We start from the raw sequence: 24,459 nt of genomic DNA on the forward strand, positions 1-24,459 counted from the left end.
CAAAAACACTAAATGTAAAGACCCATAAAACAAAACCATACAGAAATACAGACTATATAAACTCATAGTTTGTGAAGGGTAAGACACATTGATCAAAACCATGAAGAAAAAAATGAAAACTTTGTTATTTAATGCAAAAATAAAAAATGGTAAAACATGCTAGGGAGATAGCATGTTTTACAGTTTCCATATACTAACACCATTAAAAATGTTTAAAAACAAGTCGTAAGGCAAGATTTTGTGCACATTGCGTTCATCATGGCAGATCCAAGTGTAAGTGTGTGTGTGTGTGTGTGTGTGTGTGTGAGAGACTGCTGTCTACTGTAGACTGATACATATTGTCCTGCATGTCACTGCTTGTAGCCATCAGTCACCATTGGAGCCCTGAATGGTTTCCAGTTTCCCAGTGAAACCAGACGCTGGTGAACATCTCTGGACAGGGTTTGGAGGCCCCAGCAGTGTGTGTGGTGACTGATTTAGTTACTGCTGTCAGTCAGATTGTGGGTCAGCATGTTCAGCTATGGAAACTCTCCTCATTGATCTCTGACACTGACAAGCGCTCAGGCACTCAGGCATTCTGTTAGAATAGTGCCAGACCTTCCTCCACAGTGCCGCGAAGGAGGGTCTGGCTAGTCCACACAGCATTCCTGGATGGGAAAAAAAAATGTACTCTGGTTTATTGGCATTTCGGTTACACTTTACTTGAAGGTATCTACATAAGAGTGACATGACACTGTCATGAACGTGTCATAAGTCATAAATGTTTATGACATAATGCTTCTTTTAGTAAGTGTCATTCGGTTTTTGACAAGCTATGGTTAGGGTTAGGGTTCACGTGTCATGACTGTGTCATGACAGTGTCATGTGTTCATGACAGTGTCATGTCACTCTTATGTAGGTACCTTCGAGTGAAGTGTTACCGGCATTTCTTTAAACCAATCACAATTGTCTTGGGAGGTGCTAAGACCACGGCGCCCTCTGCAAAATAGCCTCAGGAAGGAACTTGTTTTGGTGGAACATGTGTACGTTCAAAAGTTGTTTGTTTTGCGTTAGGTAATGGAAATCTGGCAGAAAAGAGGGACACATGGTGGAATTTCCAGCGGCAACGGGGCAATCCCGGTAGTGGAAGGTCGTGGATGTAGACTACTAATGCTATATTCATGCAAAATGGCCTATTATAAGCAACCACCGTGAGACTGGCCATTCAACGTCACATCCAGCTGCTACAGTATGAATAGAATTTCAAAATGCAGTTGTTTTGTGAGAAAGCACATACTTTGGGAAATACAAAGCACATTACTCATTTTCAGGTAGTTCACTTTATTTAAAGATTCTATTTACGAATATCACAAAAAAGTCAAATAGAAAACATCACATAGGAATGCCATGTAATTAAACTGTACCATTGAAGTGGTCTTTGAGAAAGCAGAGATGCACACATTCTCTCTACATTAGGTCAATCTTGGTATTAATGCCACTGAAACTCATCACAGTAAAACCACAAGGCATTTGGGTTGGTCTGTAAAACATAATTATATCATAAATGACACCAACACAGTAACTGCTCATATCAGTGCAGTTGAAAAGGTAGATCCGAGTTGAAAAAGTGCAAGTAGTCAAACAGGGCTTGGACCACTAGGGCTTCATAGAGCATAGTGAGGAACTCACCTTCAAAATATACTGTATTACAAGTGACTTTCACATTTCAGGGACATTTTCGTTTCAGCCCATGCACAGTAGAACAATGCTGACAGGCTCAGCTGTAATTAGCAGGCCTGTGTGTTACGCTGTTCATGCTGATGAAGCACTTAAACCTCATCTGGTATCTGTCTCTGCAGTAAGACAGAGCTGTTGTGAACCATCCTGCTTTCACAATCTTTTGCTCAAGCAACTTTATTTTTATGCTCAACATATGTACTTCAAAAGTAGTAACCCTAAGTGGTAACTAGAGAAAACACAACAATGTGTCCATTATCTTCACTTAAGAGACAGGTATAAAACACTAGGTAAGTACACTTAGATCATGAGATTAGGTACATGAGAGAAATACAAATATTTATTATATTAGGAACAGATCAATACGTTTTTGATGGCTTACGCTAGAACTAACCATATTCATGCACATGAATTTCCACAAGAATTTAAATAGTCTCCAAGAATGTCAGTCAATGTCAAGATACGTCACATCCGATATCACTGGCTATTTTAGTTTATTACATACCAATACATTAAGGCTATCACTTCCATTTGGAATAAATTCAAATTAATACATAATTTAAACTAATCCGATTGCAACCCAATTGGCCTTATCCCAAAATACATTGTAGTTATTTTGCATTGTTCCGTTCAATCGCAGTGACGTTAATGTAAGGCAGTTGTATTTGAAAAGTCGTCAAAGACCTTTACCTTAATCCAGATTTTCCACCCCGTGTTATTTCCAAAAGAAATGTTCATGTCACTTCTCAGATGGTTTGGTGTTATGATCGTGATGTTAGCACTGCTCGCTAGTTTTGCCCATTTTACGATAGCAAAAGTTGAACAATAGCCTAGATTACTTAGGGCAACAGGACATGAAATGGACAAATGCTGGATGGATAAATACCAAGAAACTGAAGTACAGAAATTTCTCACCATTACATAGTTTGTCCACCACAGAGCACTGCCATTAACTGATATTATTCAACTGTAAAATATATTATTTAACTGTTATAATAATCTAAAGCTGTGCTAGGCATTTTATTTTCGGCGTAGTTTGACAAGTATTCCATAATATTCTTTCAGCATATTGTAATTCAAGTGGTCAGCGAGAAAACTAGACTTCTCCAACTCCTCTTGGCTGTTTTCAGGTTTTAGAAAATCTAGCCAGTAACGGGAGACTTCACAGGTCATTCCAGAGAAAGACAGCACTCCTATTGGCTGTTGTGCGTGTGTGCATGTGTGACTTAAACCCCTTTTCCATCAACAAGAACCAGGTGCTGGTTCAGAGCTAAAGCTAGTGCCGGTTCGGAGTTGGTTCGACTGACGAACCTCCAAAGAACCGGTTTGCTTTCCCACAGACGCTAAAGAGCCGGCACAGAGCCAGGTCTTACGTCACTGTATACGTCTCATCTTTCCCAGCAACGTTAGCGCGGCGGCGCCCAACACAAACACACCATCAACACTGGCGGACGTTGCTGTGCTACTGATGTTCGTGGCTTTGCGGACCTACATCGGCGTCCAAACTCGGCGGATCCAACGTGTTCGCGCGGCTCGCCTTTATAGTGCAAGAAAGCAGCTCGTTTCCTCCTCTGACCACTGCTGCTGTTGTTTACGTCCATCATGTTTATCTGCTAATTCAAAAATGGCGGTCACAAGTTTCTGTTTGTCTTGTTGGTCACGGTAACCCCATCCCCAGCCACTGACGTAAGCGGTTCTTACTTCTGGCCCAGCAAGGATTTGGTGCTACTTAAGAACCACTTTTACCGGTTCGGAGCTGGTGCTTTGGTGGTCGAAAAACAAAGAACCGATTTAAAACTAGGCTCTGGCTCCGAACCAGCACCAGCTCTGCCTCGGTGGAAAAGGGGTAAAAGAGGGAAGAGGGAGAGCTGGAGCTAAAGCAACAGACCAGCTCTTCAACTCACTTGTGTGTGAGGTGGAGTACTGTTTGGATCTCTGGGAAGTGAGATACCACAACGCACCTGCAATTACCGCTTATTGCTATAGGTGCCGCCTGCGTTTGTTCAAAAGTCTCAAATATCAATTTAAGCCTATACAAATCTAGTATCAGTCAGGCTCTAATTTAGGCCATCATGGGATACTGAATGTCTCTTTTAAAAACTATAATCTACAGAGAATATACTCCCAAACCTAAGACTGGGTATCGAACTACAAACTAAACTGATCATCAGAGTCACTGTCAAAGTCACAAAGTGCTTGGTAAATGTTATAGAAATTCATTTTCAAATGAATTGATCAGCAATAATGGTATTGTATTGGCACTGGTTAAAAAAAAAAGAAAAATTAACTACATCCAGCCCTAAACACAACACAACACATACTCTGAGTGATCCCTACAGTGTCAGTGGATACATGACTGGGCTATATCAGATTTCTAATTCCATGTCTGTCTAACACAACTCTACACTATACGCAACACAGCATGCTGCAATAATCACACACTGCTACCATGCGCGGTGATGGAGTTAAGGCATGCGGGCCGTGGCTGGCAGGGGCGGGACAGCTTTTATTCAGGTGTGATCAGGTTTGTGCAGGTTGGAGCGCAGCAGGCTCAGATGATGGCCTTGAGCTCCTCGTCAGTCAGCCGGTTGACCACCATGATTTTCGCCAGCTGCTCGGCGTACCGCGCCTGGTCCTGCATGAAGTGTGGGATGCGGACGTTCTCCATCTGAGCCAGAGCTTTCAGGCGGTCCACGTCTTCAAATGACACCTGAGCCCACAGGAAAAAGAGAAGAGACAGAATGAGGACACGGCCATGCTAGCAGCGGCACTCTCTGTCTCTCGTGGGGCTGGGCAATCTATCAATATAAATCAATATCGTGATAGGAGACTAGATATCGTCTTAGATTTTGGATATCGTTATATCGTTATATCGTAAAATGACGTGTTGTCTTTTCCTGGTTTTACATGTACTTTTCTGAACTTACCAGACTGTTCTCGCAGTTCTATTATTTGCCTTTGCCCATTTAGTCATTATACATACTCATTGTGTAAATATTTTGTGAAAGCATCAATTGTCAACCCTACAATATTGCTGCAATATTGATATCGAGGTATTTGTTCAAAAATATTGTGATATGTGATTTTCTTCATATTGCCCTATGCCATATGATTTTGACCTTTATATTAAAAAAAATAATTAATTAATGTTAAGTAAAAAAGCGATTACCTGAATTGTCATACTCATTTTGTGTATTTCGCCCTAACCACTGTGGTTAATAAAAGCACATCACTTCCTACGTTAGGTTTAAGATCTACAGCTTGTTTAATTATCAATGCCTTCAGCTTGTTTGACGCAGAAGAACATAGTCTGTTCCCTTCATAGAGAGGTTATTATATAAGCCTCATCCAGCCTTTCCATTCATTTTACTCTATGTCTGAACTGTAACCATCTTCTGTGTAGTCAAACTTTTATTTCATGCGTCTGAATGTCAAAAAGTATATAGTGGTGTTGTAGAAGCATTGGCAGAGACAAGATACCATTAGAAACATGATTCCACTCAAAGGAAGGAAAGTAGATTTGAATGGTAACATAACTGACGGAATGTATGCACCTTCCTACAGGACACGATCAACACAACCACCATCACCATTGCTGTATGTTGGAGCTGCAGACATTCAAGGGAAGCAAACATCTGTCTGATTACGTCTTTATTGTGTTTTGTTCAGATATAGCTTTAGTCTAAAGGTGAAGTTCTTGATTTACAAATCTATGCATGCTCCGACCTGTATCTATGGTGATCTATGATGCTTTGGGTAATAACCGAAAGATCAAGGTTAAACATACAAGTGTCTGCTTGTATGCTTCACATTGAAATGAGTTGTCGTTGAGGTACTGTACATGTGGTTAGGGCATTTGATTAGAAAGACACTTCCCTGTGGAAGGTGGAAATAGGGCTGTTGGAACGAATTCAGGAAGTCATATATTATTTGAATAGTAAAAAAATAAAAAATAAATACTTATTGAATGCTGAAACTACTATTTGAATGTGTTGGCTTACATTAGTGAATCTTGTCCTTCTGGCCTTGGTGAAAACAAAATGCTTTTGTCACATCGAGTGAGCAACACCAGGCATTGTGAGATCTTAGGGCTCGGAGCTACGGTAGAGATCGGGTAGAGAGGGGGTGACAGGCTGTGGCTGGGAATCAATCTGGTTTGCCACATGAAATTGTACGAGGCACAATTCCAGTGAAATGTTAGCAACTCCTTCAACTTGTGCATGATTCATCATTTTAGCGGACTTCCAGAAAACATCACGGTACATATGACAGATGTCTGCAAGGATCTGCAAGTCCAAAGGGTGGACGGTGGATGCAGCTAGTGATAAAATAACATAAGATAAGACTTTATTGTCTGTAGGCATAGAAATTTGTCTTTCAATACAAGCTCCAACAACTGAAAAGACGACACAACAACCACATGAAGACAAAAGTTACAAACATATCAGGCATCATTAAAACATAAGTAATTAATATGATGAGGCCCAGCCCTTTAAGAGTGGTCATTAATATAGAAATATATGGGGGAAAACTGTCACTTCTTTGCCTTCCCGTGCTGATTCAGCAGAGATGTTGACAAGGGAAGAAATGACTGATTGAAGAGGAGAACGTACTGGCTGAGAGAAGGAGCAGCTTGATTCAGGTTGTGAACAACAGCATGGAAACATCTGATTAAAAAAACTCTCACCTGTGGATTCAATGTGGCTGCTGCTTAGTAAATCAGTGAATTGACAAATACCACGGTATTGAAACCTTGGGGTGTTGAAATGAATCATAGCATCGATGTATCGCGATACTGACCTAGACTATTCTGCATCAATGCAGTGACAGACCATAATCGATTGTTGCCTGCTGATGTTACTTGTTGATTTTCCGGTCGCTGCTTTTTTAGTTTCTGCCTTTTGTCTGTTATCTGACTGCTTGAATTTGTTGATGAAAACCATGTGTAGTAATAATATTGAGGAGGTGACACATTGTGATGCAGCGTGATGCATCGGCGTGATGATTGACAGGATAATCGTAATCGAATCGTGAGACCAGTGAAGATTCACACCCCTAATATGGTGATAGTTGAGATGCCTCACCTTTCCTAGAGCCATCAGCAGTGGGAAGTTGATCTTGTCTCTGTATCTCAGGATCTTCAGGATGCCATCCAGGTAGACCTGGTCTTTACTGAAGCAACCTGCAATGACAGATGGAAGAAAATAAGACCAACAGAAGTTTAACAAGTAAGAATTTTAAAAGGCTAATTTGAATTAATTTGAGTGTTATTTTAAATGTATCACGTGAATCAATTCAGGAGACAAACTGTGTTGGATTGTCTCTACATTAAATGTGTAGTCAAGCCAAACACTGGTTGCATATATCAATGCAAACTCTCTCTTTTGAATCTTAAACCCCTATGTGGTGACATGGTGACCTGGCTGTGCTGTATCGGTCTGGCCCCTCTTGGCTCGGACGCAGTAGTCCCAGCGTGTGTTGGGGTCCTGGACGAAGCGTCCTAGATTGTGGAAGAGCTGAGAGAAGGACATGTGGCTGGCCTGGTAGACGGTGTAGTAGAGCAGGGCGGCGCGCCACAGTGTGGGGTCTTTCCTGAAAAGGACACTGTGGATGCTGGCCAGGCCCTCCTCTGTGGGGTTCAGAGGCTTCAGGTTGTGCTTCTTCCTACCCGCGCTGCTGCTCCATGGCTGGTGGCAGTTGTTTATGCCACGGAAATAATGTGTGCCTGGTGGACAGAGACAAGGACTATTTATATGGTTGTATTCAAGTTCAACTTCAAGCTGCCTTTATTAGTAGCAACATCAATTAGATCTATGAAATGGTCTACACAGTGTATGGATACCAATTACACATAATCTTTCAGTAATATATACTGGATGACAGCTAATCAGACCTGTGATTAGAGCGGTTAATGACTTCTGATGAACTTCATTACAGTCAAATTGAAATGATTTTCCATTTAGCTGGTGACCTCCAGGAAGCCCATGTTAAAAAATGAAACATAAGCCCTGTATGGGAGCTACTGTACCCACTAATCTCATGCCTCAGCATGCCTTCCAGCCAGTACTCTCGGGCGGTGGAGATGTTGATGGTCAGTGTGGGTCTGCTGTTCACCACCGTCATGGAGGCTCTGGACAGGAGGTCGTCTGTCACCTGGACTACGATCTATCAACAGATAGAATTCAACATTACGTTTTTATTCTAAAATTAGAAAAGTTGATGTACGGCTATTGTGTCAGCTGTGGTACGTGTGTTCTTTTCTTGGAATTCCCCAGTTGGAGCTGAAGGATGTGGCTGGGAAGAAGGATAGCTAGGTCTTTGGTGTGAATGCACCCAAAGCAAGGTACTCCCCATTCATTTCAACTAGTGCAGTGCCCGTTCAAAACGTGCCTGTTTGGAACGAGCCGATTGGCCGCTTGGCCTCCTGTACTGCTATTTGTACCGTAGCTTTCTCCAGAACCATTGTACCCCAAAATTAACTTACAGAAGGCCCCCAAAGCACTTAATATGAAACCCCACAGTATACTACTGACTTCCTGTGTACTACAAAACATTGAACTACATACCTGACAGATAAATGTCAGTGGTTGTGTTGTAGATTCAGATTTTACTCACAAAATATCACAATTAAAATGTACAGACATTTGCTTCATGGACTCAATGGCTGTGAGCCATGTGCCACCCATTCGGCCCGTTGTGAGAGCCAATCAGCAAACAATTGGGTTGATCAACCACCAGAACTAGAGGACCGAGTACAGAGACGGACTCAGCCGGCTTCTGAGGGTGAGTGTGGGTTTGTGTTGCCGGAGAGAAAGAAAGGGGGGAAAAAAAGGTGGAAGGCAATGAAAATAAAGAGTTTTTGTGTCGTCAACAATATTGCATGTTTATATCGCCACAGTCAGCGTTTAATGATGGTGGTGCTGTCTCGTCATTATTATCTTTAACGACTTTAACACTTCAGCAGAGGTTTTAACTTCGGGCTTAGTGGCTTGATGGTTATAACGTTAAAAGTATGGATTTTAATTAGCGGAAGTATTTTGACGACGGTAATGTTAATAGTGTTATAAGTTAGCTGCACACTTACACAACCGGTGAGTTTGAGTAAGACAAAGGAAGACAGCTCTCTTTGCCAGGTCAGGCTCCAAGATGATGTTATCTTCTGCCTTCTGCTTAGCAGTGGTGAACTTACAGCTCACAGCAACTTACTAAAATATGGTGTCTGGCTTTTGTTTGATATCTAGCAAAATAAAGTGAGTTCCCTCTACGGGAAATTAACTGAGTGAATTCAAGCTGGGCTTTTATTGTGAAGGGTAGACACAAAGTCAGGTAAACAACGGTAGCCAGCGTTTTATTGTGCGGTCATGTATTTTTATTCACAGTGTTTTAATATCCATCATCCAGCGCTGTCCAAACTGCTCCAAATGCCAAACCCCAAGTTTATTGGGTACCCAGGAAGCCAATTCCGAAGTACATCGGATGATTCTCGAGATATTTGAAAGACAACAGATACACACACATATTCCTCAATTTTATATACAGATAAAGAAGGGGAGGAGACATATTAACTTTCCGTGGCAAAATGATCCAACTTTCATTTAGTTTAATCAAATTTACATAGTGAGGCTCTCCAGTATCCAGCAAATTTGACAGAGGGCTTGTGACTGACCTGTTGAGGAAATACAGTATTTATACATTTTTATTCTTTTTTTTTTATTTTATTCGTTCTTTGTTTATAGAACTGCATGACAATTAATACAAGCATGGCTGGGAATGAATTCAAGGACATTAACAGAGAGTAAAGACAACAAAGTGTTGGTGTGTATAGTTAATAAAAGTCTATAGTTTTCAACCTGTGGAATGTTTTTTGACAAGACTGCTAGCCCCAATATCTCCAGCTGCTTACGTGACTCTGTCAGGCCTGCATGTGTTCTGTTTATACTGCGTTGAGTGTCTGCGTAGATGGACATATTCAGACGTGTGAAGCCGGCGTGTGTGTTCCTTAATATTTTGGCCTGCATTTGGATTAGAGTTTAGATTCTCTGCCCGAGCCCGAGCCCGACCCGAGCCCGTTATTTTCCGCCACTACCCAAGGGCCGGGCCGGACCCTTGATCAAGCATTTGTGTTTTTTTTATCATTACTTTAGCCTAATTGGGTGAGAAAAAGCTATGCCATAATCAGAACTAGTATCTATATAGGCTATATTTAGGCCAAAGTAACAAATGTGTCCAAAAAGTTACACAAGTTGGACTACAGTTACAAAATGCAACGTGTCATGCGCGGAGTCTCCTCCTCTCGCACGCATCACACTGGGGCTGTGGGCTGTATGGTGGAGCTTAAGTGCAACATGGAGCTTGAGAATGTAAAGAAAAAAAGAAAAACAGGAGAATTACCTTTGAGCAAGTTTAGAGGAAAGTCGGAGGTATGGGACCATTTTAAACAAGTCGTGGGAAGTGACAACATATGTGTCGGCTTTGTTGAGTGCATTAAGTGCGGCCGCTGTTCGCCTATGACAGCAAATAAAACGGAGAAGTGGATGATGAACAGACACATGAAGCAGGCTCGCCAAGGCAGAAAAGATGATAGTCAGCCTTCAACCTCCTCTTTTGTTACTTCTCCAAGCATAGGCTCCCCCTGAGGGCGAGGCAAGCGGACCAGCCCTCCCAGAGAAATAGCCTACATTGAGTTTTGTTTTTACGTTTCTTCATTCAGATCCATTTGCGATCCGTTCCATTCTGAATAAACAAACAGCGCAGTTTACATGCTTCGCTCTTGTTGCATTATTCATTAAAATAATTTTAAACAGATTTCTGCAGTTCAAACAACTCTGAATTGTAGTTGAGAATGTCAGTTATGACGGCCCACGGGTTGAAATCGGGCTCGGGCTCATAATTCCAGTTAATGTGTCGGGCCGGGCCGGGCTCGGACACAACGTGCACGGGCTCGGGCTGGGTCGGGCTTGATTTTTGGGGCCCGATCTAAGCTCTAATTTGGATCATTTCCACAAATGCGTCAGTGTGGACCCTGACAGACTTTGGCAGATGACAAAATTGACATGTGCGAACCCTTGCAGATCCTTGTGGCTATGAAGACGCTGAAAGTATCATTTGAGATACTCCAAAACCACTGATGCTTTACATTGCTGAAATATGTTCTTCCATCATTTGTAGCTGGGCTCAATAAAGTGTCAAGTGAGTTTTTGGGTGGGTTTCTCCTTTAATGCTATCCACACCCTTGTATTTTCTATCCACTGTCTAGTATGTCTAACCCCATTAAGACTTTACCAAATACGCACAAGGTGCGTGTGGTATAATGTGTTCAGTGGGACATTAATAACCTGATGATGTAACATGTATTTGTCGATGGTTACATAATCACAGCTCTGCACAAGAAAACTGCAGGATGACTTCAGTGAAGTGGTGGTCTTTTCCCTGAAGCTCATTCACTTTGATGCCCTGCTGACTATTGCTCTGCAATGATGTGCAAATCCAGCATGACAAAGATTGCAGTATAGCCACAGAAAAATACCAGGCTCCAAATTACAGTCTCTTAATGACTTTTTTACTGTATGTAAAATGCTCTAGAGTGGGAATGGTCATAACTATGTTTGTGTGTTTGTCATTGTGTTTGAAAAAAACAGAAAAAAATATAATGAAATAAATAAAATACATAATTATATACTACAACACCATGATAAAAAGCAATGCATCTGTGTCGCCTGTCCTCTTACCTCCCCCAAGCAGCCTTCCTTCTCCATGTATTTCTTGACGTTGTGCCAGATACGACTTTTGTTGAGGAGGTTGCCCCCAGTGGCTTGCTCAAACTTCTCATAGCTGCCATATCGCTGCAGGGCAAGCTCCATGATGTGCACTGCCTGCACGAGATGAGAAAGTCATAAAAGTTGCCCGTGACATGACTAATGACTGTCTTTGACATCTTCTGCTGTTGATGCTTTGGACATGCAGTCCTAGGCAATTTGGCAATAAGCTAACAAAACAAACAAGAAACACAAACAATTAGATACTGAGAGAGATATTAAACAAACCACCAGGTTAGTCAAACAACTTGTTTAAAAAAAAAACTAACAAACTAACAAAAAGCAAACAGTATTTTTTATTATTATTTTTACGGACCAAGTATGGGAAGTAGAGTGGTTGCCACTAATTGGCAAATCCTCTTCATCCTATGGGGTTCCCCAAGGTTTTATACTTGGACAATGTTTTTCTCTATTTATACGGTTAGGTCTCATTAAATAAAAAAATACAAAATCTCTTTTCTAGGGATGCACCGAAAATCTCTTTTCTAGGGATGCACCGAATATTCGGCCGAAACAATACAGCCGAAATGTTGTGATGACGCAAACAGAAACTGCGACCTGCACGCGTGTCAGTACCTGATCCGTTCCACCTGCAAAGCGTCTCCTAAGCAAAGAGGTTGAGACGGACCACGGAGTGAAAACAATGAAAAGTACGCTCTTAGAGTCTGTCAGCACACGTTTCAGTGGATCCTCTGCACTTCATCGCGACTTTACTTGATCCGCGTTATAAAGACCATTACTTGGATGGGGAAATAAAGTAGGGCGCACGAGAAATGATCCAGGCCGCGATGGATGCGGAGAACCCGCGTGGAGACGGAGACGGAGCGCGCACGAAGCAGCACCCAGCGCAGGAGGAGATCAGAGGGCAGAAAAAAAGACTCGTCTCTCTGCACCAGATGAGGGGCATGCACCCTCGTTGTCTGATATGTTCAGTGAAATCCTGCAAGAAAGTGCCTCAAATAATAATAATAACAATAGGTAAGCTATTCTGTTCTTAGGCTACTATATACTGTATGTGACTATCAGATTGTAGCCATATTTTTGCTAGATATTTTTTTAATTAAACTTTAATATTAATTTATACAATTTCAATGCCTTGATTTTAGTAAAGTTAGTACACAGTCATAGCCATAAATGCAATGGTAATAATTGGCATAATTTCTTTCGGTGTTTCGGTTTTTGGTTTTCGGTCTTGGTTTCCTCTTTTTCGGTTTTTGGTTTCGGCCAAGAATTTTCATTTTGGTGCATCCCTACTCTTTTCACTGGTACTCTGATTAGTTGGACAAGCATGGAAACTAGAGGTGTTGAAATTAATAAAATAATCGATGCATCGGGATGCGGACATGGTTGATGCTGCATCGATGCAGTGGCCCACCATAATCGATTATAACGCCATGACGTCGCTCGTTAATTTTTTGGCCGCGGTATAAACATTCAAATGAAAAATAACATTCTCAGTAGCCTAGCTAACCCGTTTCACTCAAACACACACACACACACACACACACACACACACACACACAGACAGACGGAGACAGGCAGAAACACAAACAAACAAACACAGACACACACGCAAAACGGCTGAGCGGAGAGACGGGAGAGTGGAGAGAATAACAATTCGAGAAGAGGAAAGAAAACATGAAGAAACATCGAGAGACACTAGAATAGTTAGCTTGGAAACGATCTAATTGTAATAACGAAGCTGAAGAGGTGTAGCTACACTACGTCACTTTTCCTGTCTACAGGGTTCATACGCATTTTAACAAATACTTTTCCATGACTGTTTCATGACTTTTCGGCAAATTTCCATGACTATGTATTCCTGAAAAGGTCAGTCGACATTATACAATAAGAATAAAAATCTGTGTTAAAGTTTACCCTCAGAGGTTTAACAATAAAATGAATGACAATTTATGTGGTAGTGGGATTTGTAATATCACGCCCCGAATAGAACGTTGAGGTTAGGACGACGTGAAATACATTTATTAATCACATATTATTATACTGTGTTAGAAAAACAAATTCCATGACTTTTCCAAAACTTTCTGGGTCTTTTTATGTTTCCAAACCCTTTCCAGGCCATGGAAATTGCATTATTCAAATTCCATAAGTTTACCAGGTTTTTTCAAAACGTATGAACCCTGTGTCTAACAGCAGTGGTTTAGAACAAACATTGTGCTAGTGTGCCTGGCTAAAGTTGGAGTTAACGGACTAGTTAAAGTTGGAGCTAACTGACTGGCTAAAGTTGGAGTTAACGGACTAGTTAAAGTTGGAGCTAACTGACTGGTTAAAGTTGGAGTTAACGGACTAGTTAAAGTTGGAGCTAACTGACTAGTTAAAGTTGGAGCTAACGGCGAAGAGTTGCTGGTTCGGAGGACGCTGATTTTGGACTGGAGAGGACGACAGCGTGTTTCCCTGCTGAAGAGGACTTTTCCGTAGCTGGTGACTGGTTTTCGTTTTTGTGTTTAGCTGTGTTTCTTGGACTAACAGCTAACTGTAAGATGGATTTCTGTGTGTTTGCTTCACTGAAGATAACATCCTGCTGGCTGCTTTACGTCCACATGAGTCCGCAACTTTTTTCATTTTTTTTTTTTTTTTCCTCTCGTGTGTGTGTGGGTGGGTGGGGGGTGGGTGGTAACACAGTGGTTTAATAGGGTTTGAGTAAGTTTTACATTGAAGCTGCTGTAAGGAGGAATCATTTTGTGTAGCTGGAGTGTTTTAAGTGGAAACTGATAGAGAAACTGGTAAAGGGGTAGTTGTGTGTAATATCATTTGAAGAAATATTGCAGTTAGCATATTTGAAGGGTGTGATTTGTGTTTTTTTTTGTTATTCAATGGGCTAAATGTTATTTATACATTTAAGTTATTGTTCAGTAAACAGTACCTTTTTTGTGAGTTGTGTGGGGTCAGTTATTCCAATACAGCACAATAGATTTGGTGGTTAAAAGTAGGGTGGTATATGACTAATCCAAAATAAGTAAACCTTCGTGGTAAAGAAATGAACCCAAACACTTCATCATTCTAGTCTGAAGTTACGTATTGCAGCTTGGGCATTGCACTTGACAATGCAAGTTTGTCAAGTCAAATATCCTATATGACTTTAATAGAAAAATTTATTTTGAAGCATCGTGATGCATCGAGATATCGAATCAAATTGAAGACCTGATAATCGTAATCGAATCGGGAAATCAGTGAAGATTCACACCTCTAAGTTAAAAAGGGGCAAAGCATGTGTAGAGGGTTTATTTTATTTTTTTTCTCACAGTTTAGCATTTAGTTATTACATATTTTTCTATTGGTAATGTTTTTTTCTCTTCAGTTAATTTTATTTTCTTTGGCCGGGCTTTGCACTGGAAATTAGACAATTAGCACAAGATTGATGTTACCATCCTGTGAATAAAGACAACTAGACTGCAACATGGGCCTTCCTCTGTTTTTGTGCCTCCGCCCCGGCCAACCGTACATTAGTCCACTGTATACTACTGGCCTACTGTGTACTTCACCTTAAGAGGAAAACATTGTACCATTGCATTTACCTGACAGAGAAATGTTATTGGTTATGTTGCAAATTTGACAAAATAAAATTAAAATGTGAAGTAATCAAAGACATTTGCAATTTTAATGTACCCTCCAAGGGTCTAATAGCTACACACTGACCCGATTCTGGATTTCTGAGGATGCTACTGACATTGACATTTGAGAGTTTAAAAAATGTTAAAAATAACATCAGCCGAGACGCATGTTTTTTCTTCACATAAAAACAATCTTGATCGAGATACATACCGATCAGGACGTCTTACAGTTAAAAAATAAACTTGACACTACATAATAGAGACACTGTTTTTAAATTACCTCAAACCTAATTTGGCATTTTTTTATGGAATTAGTTGTTAATAATCAGCCAACATACCAGTTTCTGCAATAAGCTTATATCCAACTGGCAATTTGACTAGCTCTACTAATAATTATAATAAACTGAATGGGCAGATGATGTTGCTTGGCACCAGAAAACTATAAAAGTGATGTTGAAGAAGCAGGTCAATAGGCAGGAGTACAGTGCAAAAAAAGATGGCATGTATTAACATATAAGCTGACACGAAAACACTTATCATAAGTCACTGTTAGCATAACTGATATAGATTCTTTATCCACAAACCATGTTACATCTCTTTAGTAAAGTTTACACTTAATGGACATGAACTACTTCTTCTTACTGTAGTAGCTGTTAGGGGTGGCAATGGTGAAAAAAAGCTGTTGAGTCGGACTTTCTCTTGATAACTTCTTGCTTTTTAAGAGGCAGGTCATGTTTTACTCTTAGGTTTTGAATCATGTCCAGTGTGTAGAGAGGAATTCTTGCCAGTAGTCTTTCCTCATACTAATTTGAACTTAAATGTTATTGAAGTTGTGCTTGTGTATAGCTCTAGCTTACAGTCTTGCTTTGCATTAAATTAATTCATGCTGAATATTAATTTATGTTATAAGGGCTGATCTACATTTCCATGAATTTTTTCATTTTTCAATGTCCTCCATTCCCCCCACGAAAAATGCAATAACTATCATACTGTAAGACAAATGTGATTCAAGTGGCAATCCTTTCACAGTTCAATGCAGTAAGAAAACAAGACAAAGGACAGACTCCAGGAAGAAACAACAACAAAAGGCATCCTCCACACAGGATCATTTTACTGCCTTTCCGGTTAAACTCATTCGCTCTTTCTTTGTCTTACTGTCTGTCTACTTGTGTTACTAAAAGAGCCTGCAACAGAACACCACAGGGCTCTTTTCCTGTTTAATAGAGGGGATTGATCGTAACATGAATTTAAATTCTTGGTCTTGAAAACACTGTGTGTGAATCTTCTACAGCTTCAGTGTTGCTCATTGGAAATGTACTCTTAAAGGCAGGGTTGGTAATGTTGAAAAGCTAGCAAGATTTGAAAGTAGCATCTCCTCGGGGCTCCATCTACCCCCCCGCTCTCGGGGCTCCGACCCACACGCAGACATGGACGAGCACCGCTGCATCGCTGCTTCAGAGCAGAACGGAGAAAGGACTGCAATTTTACTTCAGGTCTCATACACCGAATGTTTAAAACAAACATGACTACGGTTAGCAATGTGGCGACGGCGTACACAGCAGGGGTGGAGTACATTCATCGGGGCAAGGAGGCATTTCATTGGTTCTTTCCGCGAGGCAGTGATTGGTGGTCATTTTTACAGGATTACAGCAGCTACGGATGACGGATCTTTTTCGCTCCTTTTTTAGAGCCCGTAAGTAATTTATTGCTGTTGGGGAGTAAAGACCATTTCATACAATATATAAAAAAGTGTATATTGGTAATAGTTACCAACCCTGCCTTTAATGTAATTTAAGACACCAACTAAGGCAGTTTTTAAATGAATCTTTTAAATGAATCAGTGTTTGCTGGACAAAGTCCTGCATCTGTATCCTGAACTACTTCATCCCAGCCTCATTCCACTTTCACTTAGGCACCAGACTCACACTGCATCAGCTCTGATCGGCCCTGACGCTAAACGGCATTGGCAGCAAGTCTCTGTGATCACAATAGCCAGCTTGACTGCTGGCTTGTCGAGGTTGCTGATCTCAAACCAGCCAGCTCAGCACCAACCTCATGCACTATGGACATTGTTGTAGATAGATGTGATGAATGACACGTCACTGCCTCTCACCAACATTAACAAACAACACTAACATTGGTTGACTTTTGCACATACTGAGTGTTCTCTCTTTTTCTCAAGCATGTTTTGGATGCTGAGTTTCTCTATCCCATTTTTTTTTTTACCTTGTACATATATAATTTTATTGCATGTACCTATTTCATAAACAATTTTATTCTATTACATAAAATGTTATTCACTTTCTTGTTGTTGTTAGTTTCATTCATTGTATTTCATAATCATATAGCCTATGTGCTTTTGCAAAACATATCAAATGTCATGCCAATAAAGCCTATTTAATTAAATTGACTGATGATAAAACTGTGTTTGAGATTGGTAAGAATGGGTCTCAAGTTAATATTTAATGATTGGAAACCTGGGGGCAAACTTTACAACAAGTTGAACATCACACACATGTTTGATAAATGTAAATCCAATATTTACTCTCCTTATAGCTGTGTTTTGGTTTCCTCCAACTCCTGAGAATATTAGGAGGCTACGTAGCGCACAATGGGTTTATCAACTGCTAGAAACTAAGTTGATGCAAGCGGTGATAGAATCGAAACAGTAAATTTGCAAAAAACAAAAAGAAATTATAGCTCCTCCGCAGCGATGGTCGGGGCCGAGTATTTTAAACTCGCAGGGAAGGTGGTCCAAAGCACAATAGCTGATTATGTATAATGTGAAAATGTGACGATTGAGCTTTGAACTCGCAATCTTCAGGTCATTAGGCAAACGCTGATCTCAGTGAGCCATTATCCAGATGATGAATCATCTAGCTCTTTGGGCTATATTACATCATTCTGCCTCCTCCTTTTCAACACTTTTCATCCAGTCCTTCCAGTTGCAGAGTTTGCTGGTGCTAGGCTAGGGCAAGTCAACAGTATCTGCTAGCCTGCCACTAAAAACAATCTTACCCACTCCACAGTACACCCGAGGCAAATAAATTATAACGCCAGACTATCGATGTAAATGTCTCTTGATAGAATAATGTTCAAAATAAAACTACCCTTGCATTGCATTGCAATAGTTATACTTTGTTCCCTGTAGTTGGTTGCATAGGCTACAGCAGTGGCGGAGTGATATTACCTAGGCTACCGAGAAAGCCGGTTTACATGACAATCACGCAAGTTTATTTACCTGCCGCTGTCACTCTCCACAATGCACTCAACTGTAACGTTATCTCCACTAACGTTGTCAGTCTCAATCTATCAGTAGCAGCTAGGCTAACATTATGAAAGGGACTAGCTTTATTAGCTAGAGTAGCCTACCAAAAGTTATGTACCTGTTCATCAGTAGCTGTTGGTGCATCTAGAAAGACGGATGGAACCGTATTCGTTGTCAGTAACTTGTGGTCCTTTAGACTGTGGGGTTTTTCAAAGTCGTCTGGTCTAAAATGATCACTACACATTTGCCACTTGAGTAGAGTCTCTGCCTTGATGTTCAAGCCAGCAGCAAGAAGCCACAGTTGGTTCCTTTTTGGATCTTGCAATGGAAATTTGTGGAAACTTTGTGGTGCCCATCTGCTTGATTTATTTTTACAATTTATAAATGCACACTGAAACACCATGTTGCCTAGTCCTTAGTTTCCAATCCAATGCTTCAATACCAATGTACTAGACTACTACTAGGTATCTCGACTGGAGTGCGCTTCTCCGTTTACTTTTCGGCGCAGTACTACTAACTCTTTTTTACTTTGCTCCAGCAAAGTAAAATTCCACTGCTGCTGAGAAACTAGTCCCTCAAAATGTAATGATCATTGAGATGCAAGGGTTTTATTTCCAACATTATTCTATCAACAGACATTTACATCAATAGTCTGGCATTATAATTTATTTGCCTCAAGTGTACTGTGGAGTGGGACAGACTGTTTTTAATGGCAGGCTAGCAGTTACTGTTGACTTGCGCTAGCCTAGCACCTGCGAACTCTGCAACCAGAAGGACTGGATGAAAAGTGTTAAAAATTGTCTCCACTGATAAATAACACACTGGCTAGCTTGGGAATTAGGTCCTATGTCCAAAATTCTGAACCACCCCTTTAAGACAACATATAGCCTGTCATTTATTTTCAAAAAGATCAATAAATGCCAAATTGATGTTTAAAGATGCTGTATTTTGCATCGACTGCAATGTGTAGATGGGGACACAATTAAAAAAAAGAGATACCTCTTTCATATTGCACATTCACAGTCATTTGATTCATTGTTATACTGTATGCAAATGCAGAGGACATGTTGTCAGTGTCCTCAATGACAGATTCAGACAGACCGACAGACAGACAGATAGATGGTCCTATCCATATAACACAACAGATTAAGCATTTCAATAAAGGTTATTTGTTGCAGATGTCATTGCTCTCACCCAACGAACCAATCTAAAATTATTCAATTAAACCAAACAAAAACGCACCCTTACCTGTGTCAGGAAGCGATCTGAGGCATTGTTATGCCGTGCCAGGACAAGTGGAGAAACTGGGTTGCTGTATGCAAACTGTGGATTATAGTTGAAGTCAGACTTGAAAAACTTGGCCTTCTCTTTCTCAACATTAGACGGCTTTATGGCTGTAAGGATGCAGAGCTTCTTGGCATTTTCCACTTCCCGTGTGATTGCTGCTTTGTGCAACGAGGGAAGTTTAGTGCGTGGGGAATTGGGGATGCACATCTTTCTGAGCTGCGGAACTGTACGAGGGATCAGGCCCATGGTGCTTCCCACTACTGCAATGTTCCGTGCTGGTTTTGACAGATTGGAGTTGCCTGAGAGAACACGATTTGCCTGTGCAGGTTTACCATTACCTTCTGCTGCACGCAACTTTTTAGGAGCCATGCCTGGGCGGTTTCTTCTACTAAATGTGGCGCCACATTTCACTGATGTTTTTGGCCTTTTGTACGGGGACTGCTTCTGACTCTTCTTCTCCTCCTCCTCCTCAGCCTGCAGCAGGACGTTGTAGCTGCTGGAGCCAGTGCTGAAGAGGTCTTTGAGAACACTGGAAGAAATCTTCTCCAGGTATACTTGGCTTGGACTCAGTGCCTTGTCAGCAGAGTTTAAAATGTACTTTTTGGACATTTCTACTTCTGGCCAGTGGAGTCTTTCTGAAAAGAATTAAGATGAGAGACCAGTAAGGGAGGACAGTGAATCTGTATGCTGCTTACTTTAGAATCACCTTCACATGCAGACCTTTTACAGATAGCTTGATGTAGTAATCCTCTTATCAAGGCAGGCTAAATTTAGATCTATTCCTATGCCAAGCTAAAAAAAAAACAAGGTAATAAATATAGATACCATAACTTGAACTTGTGTGATGAACAATGTTTTAAGATAAGCTAAGATAAGATCATAGTCCCATAGCAGGGAAATTTGCAGTTTTGCAGCAGCAAAGGGGATAGTGCAATAGCAAGATGCATCAATAAAATATTTATTTAAAAAATAAAAGCCAAATATAACAAATAGACACAGACTGAACAGTATCTTGAAACATTGATATTGCACATGAGTGAATTGTCAGTTTTGGTATGTGGTATCTACTGGGAGCAGTGTTGATTGTAAAGTCTGACAGCAGCAGGAAGGAAGGAAGGAAGGAAGGAAGGAGCGGCCCAGTGCTGTCAGAGTGTCCTGCATGGGGTGGGACATGTTGTTCCTCAGAGATGATGGCTTTGCCATCATACTCCATCTCCCACCACCTCCACTGGATCGAGGGGCCATGACAGGACTATGGTTGCAGCGATATGAGATTTTAAAGGTACAATAACTGTCCCAAAAATATCAAGTAGTGAAGTATTAGTAAAATGTCTCCCTTTTGGAAATTCACAAAACAAATAAACCTTTTTTTCAATAGATAAGCAAATGTAGACGGTATCATAGTCTATATCGACAACGTTTAATTTACGGGATTTTTCCGGTGCCGCCAGAGGTTCCATTGGATGTCCCTCTTTTCTTGAGTTGGTATTCTAAACTCGAGCTAGAACCGACAATCAAATAATATTTATCTTTTTTTTTTTAATCAAAATTCTCATTAAACACTCAACAGTCATTTTGATTCCAGAGCTCGCCTCCCTACATACACATTCCACCAAAACAAGTTCCTCCCCGAGGCACCGTTGCTTCGTCCGATGCTTAGCACCGCCCAAGGCGATTGTGATTGGTTTAAAGAAATGCCAATAAACCAGAGCACGTTTATCTGTGGACTAGCCAGACCCTCCTCCGCAGCGCTGTGGAGATAGGTCTGGCAATGCAAGACTAAGGGTATGATAACCGTCAATTTTCAAACCACATAACCTACCGTGAAACCAGTATAGTGCTGCAACCCTAGCCAGGACCGAGCTGGGCTTCTTAACCATTCTGTTAAAGCTTTAGTGCATAACTTTTTTTTCTATTAATGAACGTCCGTTTCATTTCAGCCATTGCCAAATAAGTTGATTCAAAGTTAATTAAGACTATCAGCTCCACACAACTCTCTCTGGATTTCTCAGTATGACTATGTTCAGAAGACTGTTGTCGCGCGCAGAAACTTGAGCGAAGATAATTACCTCTTCTGAAGAGTTCATGTTTTTTTAATCCTCTGTTTCTTCCTTGGCTACTAGAAACTGCGTAGAGGAGGGGTGGGGGTGGTGCGCGATCACGGAAGGCTTGTATCATTTGGATATGCCGAAAGTTTTGTTGTCGTTATTTAGAATTCCTCATGGGGGAGACAGAAACTACACACTATAGCTTTAAGTTTACATGATTACATCTACGTACTGTACGTAAGCAAAGTAGCAACGTTTTTTCTTTTTTTACAATCATGATGATGTGATTTGACTCAAATAAACTTCAGTCAGTTTCATGAGTCAGTATCCTGATATCATGGAGGAAATTATTCTTATCCTGTCTCCAGAGAGTCAGAGTGCGGGGCTTTGCAATTTCCAATAAGGTGACCTGGAACGTCATCACAGTGAGAGCAGGCTCTCTCTCTGTTTGGAAGGGAGCACTGAGGCAGAATCCATGCAACCACTGACAGCACAAACTAATGACCTCAACAGCCCAGCAATGATTGGAAGAGGGACAAGGACAAATTGGAGCTTCACTGGCTTGCTCAGCCACCAAATCAAATACTATTATCTAATACATCTACTATTATCTAATAGCCTACATATTAATGTGATAGGCTGTTATCATATCGTTCTTTAGGCAGAGAAGTAACCAACCAATAATTCCTATCAGACTGGATACTGGGTGTGTGAACGTTATTATGGACATTGTCATGCCAGTTACCATATGAAATCAAATGTATGAAAACAAACGCAGTCGTAAACTTAAATGTACGTAGTCCAACTGCATAACAAATTAAATCAATGCTGATCGTCTCCATCACCATTAATCAAAATATCAACGCACTACTGTTAATTTAAAGCATATGATTAGCAAAAATCAGCATGTAACGTTAGCTAGCTCTTTACAAAACAAAAATACAGTAAGTTAAGCACTTATATAGGCATATATATTATAAACTTAGAATAATAAATGAAGTCAGGCTTTCTTAAAATAAATTCAATTTAGTTTAGGTTTGTTAATGTTTCCCCTCTATATAATACTACGTGTATTAGGTCCACAAATTACTGGACTCCACATTTCAATTTACTTAACAAGCTGCTACATAAGTAGCTAGTTAGTTTATTTTTTACTTTTATCAGTAACGAATTATTACTAGTAGCAACGGTCACAAGAAAATAAGTAAAACACCATAAAAATGCAACATTAACGTACCTGTAACTTTAATTGACTCCAGCATCCTCTTTTCAGGGCTATATAACGTTAAACCTAAAATACCTGTGCTGTTCGAAGAATAATTAGCGTTAGCTAATGTTACTTAAAGCTAACTAGCAAAGTTAACCTAGCTTAATTAGCCGGCTAATATTGGCCAAATAGAAACCCGACGATTTAAGCGAGTTAACTGTAATGACTTACGTTAACTAGCTACATCTTACGCGACACGCAGAAATATATATACATATATATATAAAGTATCTAAGGCTATCAGCTGAGCTGACATTAACCGTGCCGCCTACACTGAGTCCCAGCCAAACTGGCAAGAAAGAGTCGAGCTGTCTGCTGTGGTCTGTGTGGTACAGTCTCTGATCTGTTACCATGGTTTCGTTGATACGCAATGCACATAGAGACGCATGGGAAATGAAGTCCCTTTAAGAATAAGTTGAGTGGGACACTTTTGAAAAAATATCAGGGTTTAGTCTTAAATGATCGGAGATTCATACATCATTTGTAATTTAGCAATGATTGTCAATGGATTCAATTTCTCCTATTAGTCAACATGTTTCGATTAGACGCAATATTGTATTATTATGGACATGGTTGCAGGTTTTACAATTTAATGTTAACAATATAAAAATAAAAAATCTAACCCGTAGTTTTGTCCTTCTGGCATTTGTAAAAATGACTTGAGTATAATTGTTTTATAATTCAAATATGTGGGAAAAAAAATAACATTGCCTTGACATTTTAACACAGAATCTGACCTTTTAATTCAATTAAATTCAATTTTATTTATAGTATCAAATCATAACAAGAGTTATCTCGAGACACTTTACAGATAGAGTAGGTCTAGACCACACTCTATAATTTGCAAAGCCCCAACAATTACAGCAATTACAGTAATTCCCTCAAGAGCAAGCAGTGCGACAGTGGCGAGGAAAAACTCCCTGTTGGGAAGAAACCTGGGACAGACCCAGGCTCTTGGTAGGCGGTGTCTCACGGGCCGGTTGGGGATATGATGAACAGTGGCGATAATGGTCAAATTAATTAGTAACAAGCATTTCTGGGATGGGATGCACACAAATGGTAATAGAAAGGGAGAGGAGAGAGCAGCTCAGTTTGTCAAAGGAAGGAAGGAAGTCCCCCGGCGAGAGACAACTAGCTCAAATAGTGGCATCTGCAGCTCGCAGTGGCATTTCCGGTGACAGGTTAAGATGCCACGGCATCTGCCTCGGTTAGCAGTGGCATTTAAGGTGGTAGGTTGAGATGCCAACGATTTTTCCTGAAATGCCACGGCATCTTTCGCCGTTTATATGGTATTTCCGGTGGCAGCCTGAGATGCCAGAAATTTACTCTGGCTCCTGCTGATGTTTGTGTGTTATTTCTCGAATGTTGTGGTCGGGCTAAGTTCGGCTGGCATCCAGGCTAGGATGCCTCGGCAGCTGCCGCTGTTTTTGTGGGTTGCCACCGTTTCACCGTAAGATGCCATGGCACATTTTACCAATTATGGGGT

At 40.6% G+C, this 24,459-nt stretch overlaps 1 protein-coding gene across 2 annotated transcripts; it reads right to left on the bottom strand.

Moving 5' to 3' along the window:
• Positions 1-1,300: 1,300 nt before the first annotated feature.
• matcap2 (microtubule associated tyrosine carboxypeptidase 2) lies at positions 1,301-23,327 on the bottom strand. 2 transcript variants are annotated; one of them, XM_028598477.1, is made up of 7 exons: positions 22,944-23,327; positions 19,620-20,289; positions 11,445-11,588; positions 7,749-7,881; positions 7,136-7,441; positions 6,801-6,898; positions 1,301-4,426 (listed from the first exon to the last, which is right to left on the bottom strand). In XM_028598477.1, exons 2-7 carry the CDS (start codon positions 20,265-20,267, stop codon positions 4,268-4,270), a joined length of 1,488 nt encoding a protein of 495 aa, XP_028454278.1. In that variant the 5' UTR covers positions 20,268-20,289; positions 22,944-23,327; the 3' UTR covers positions 1,301-4,267. The 2 variants fall into 2 exon arrangements, with proteins under 2 accessions (XP_028454278.1, XP_028454276.1); XM_028598475.1 differs by having other exon boundaries at positions 19,620-20,293.
• Between the last annotated feature and the right edge of the window lie 1,132 nt (positions 23,328-24,459).

The sequence above is a fragment of the Perca flavescens genome, chromosome 14, assembly GCF_004354835.1.
Source record: "Perca flavescens isolate YP-PL-M2 chromosome 14, PFLA_1.0, whole genome shotgun sequence".
NCBI lineage: Eukaryota > Metazoa > Chordata > Actinopteri > Perciformes > Percidae > Perca > Perca flavescens.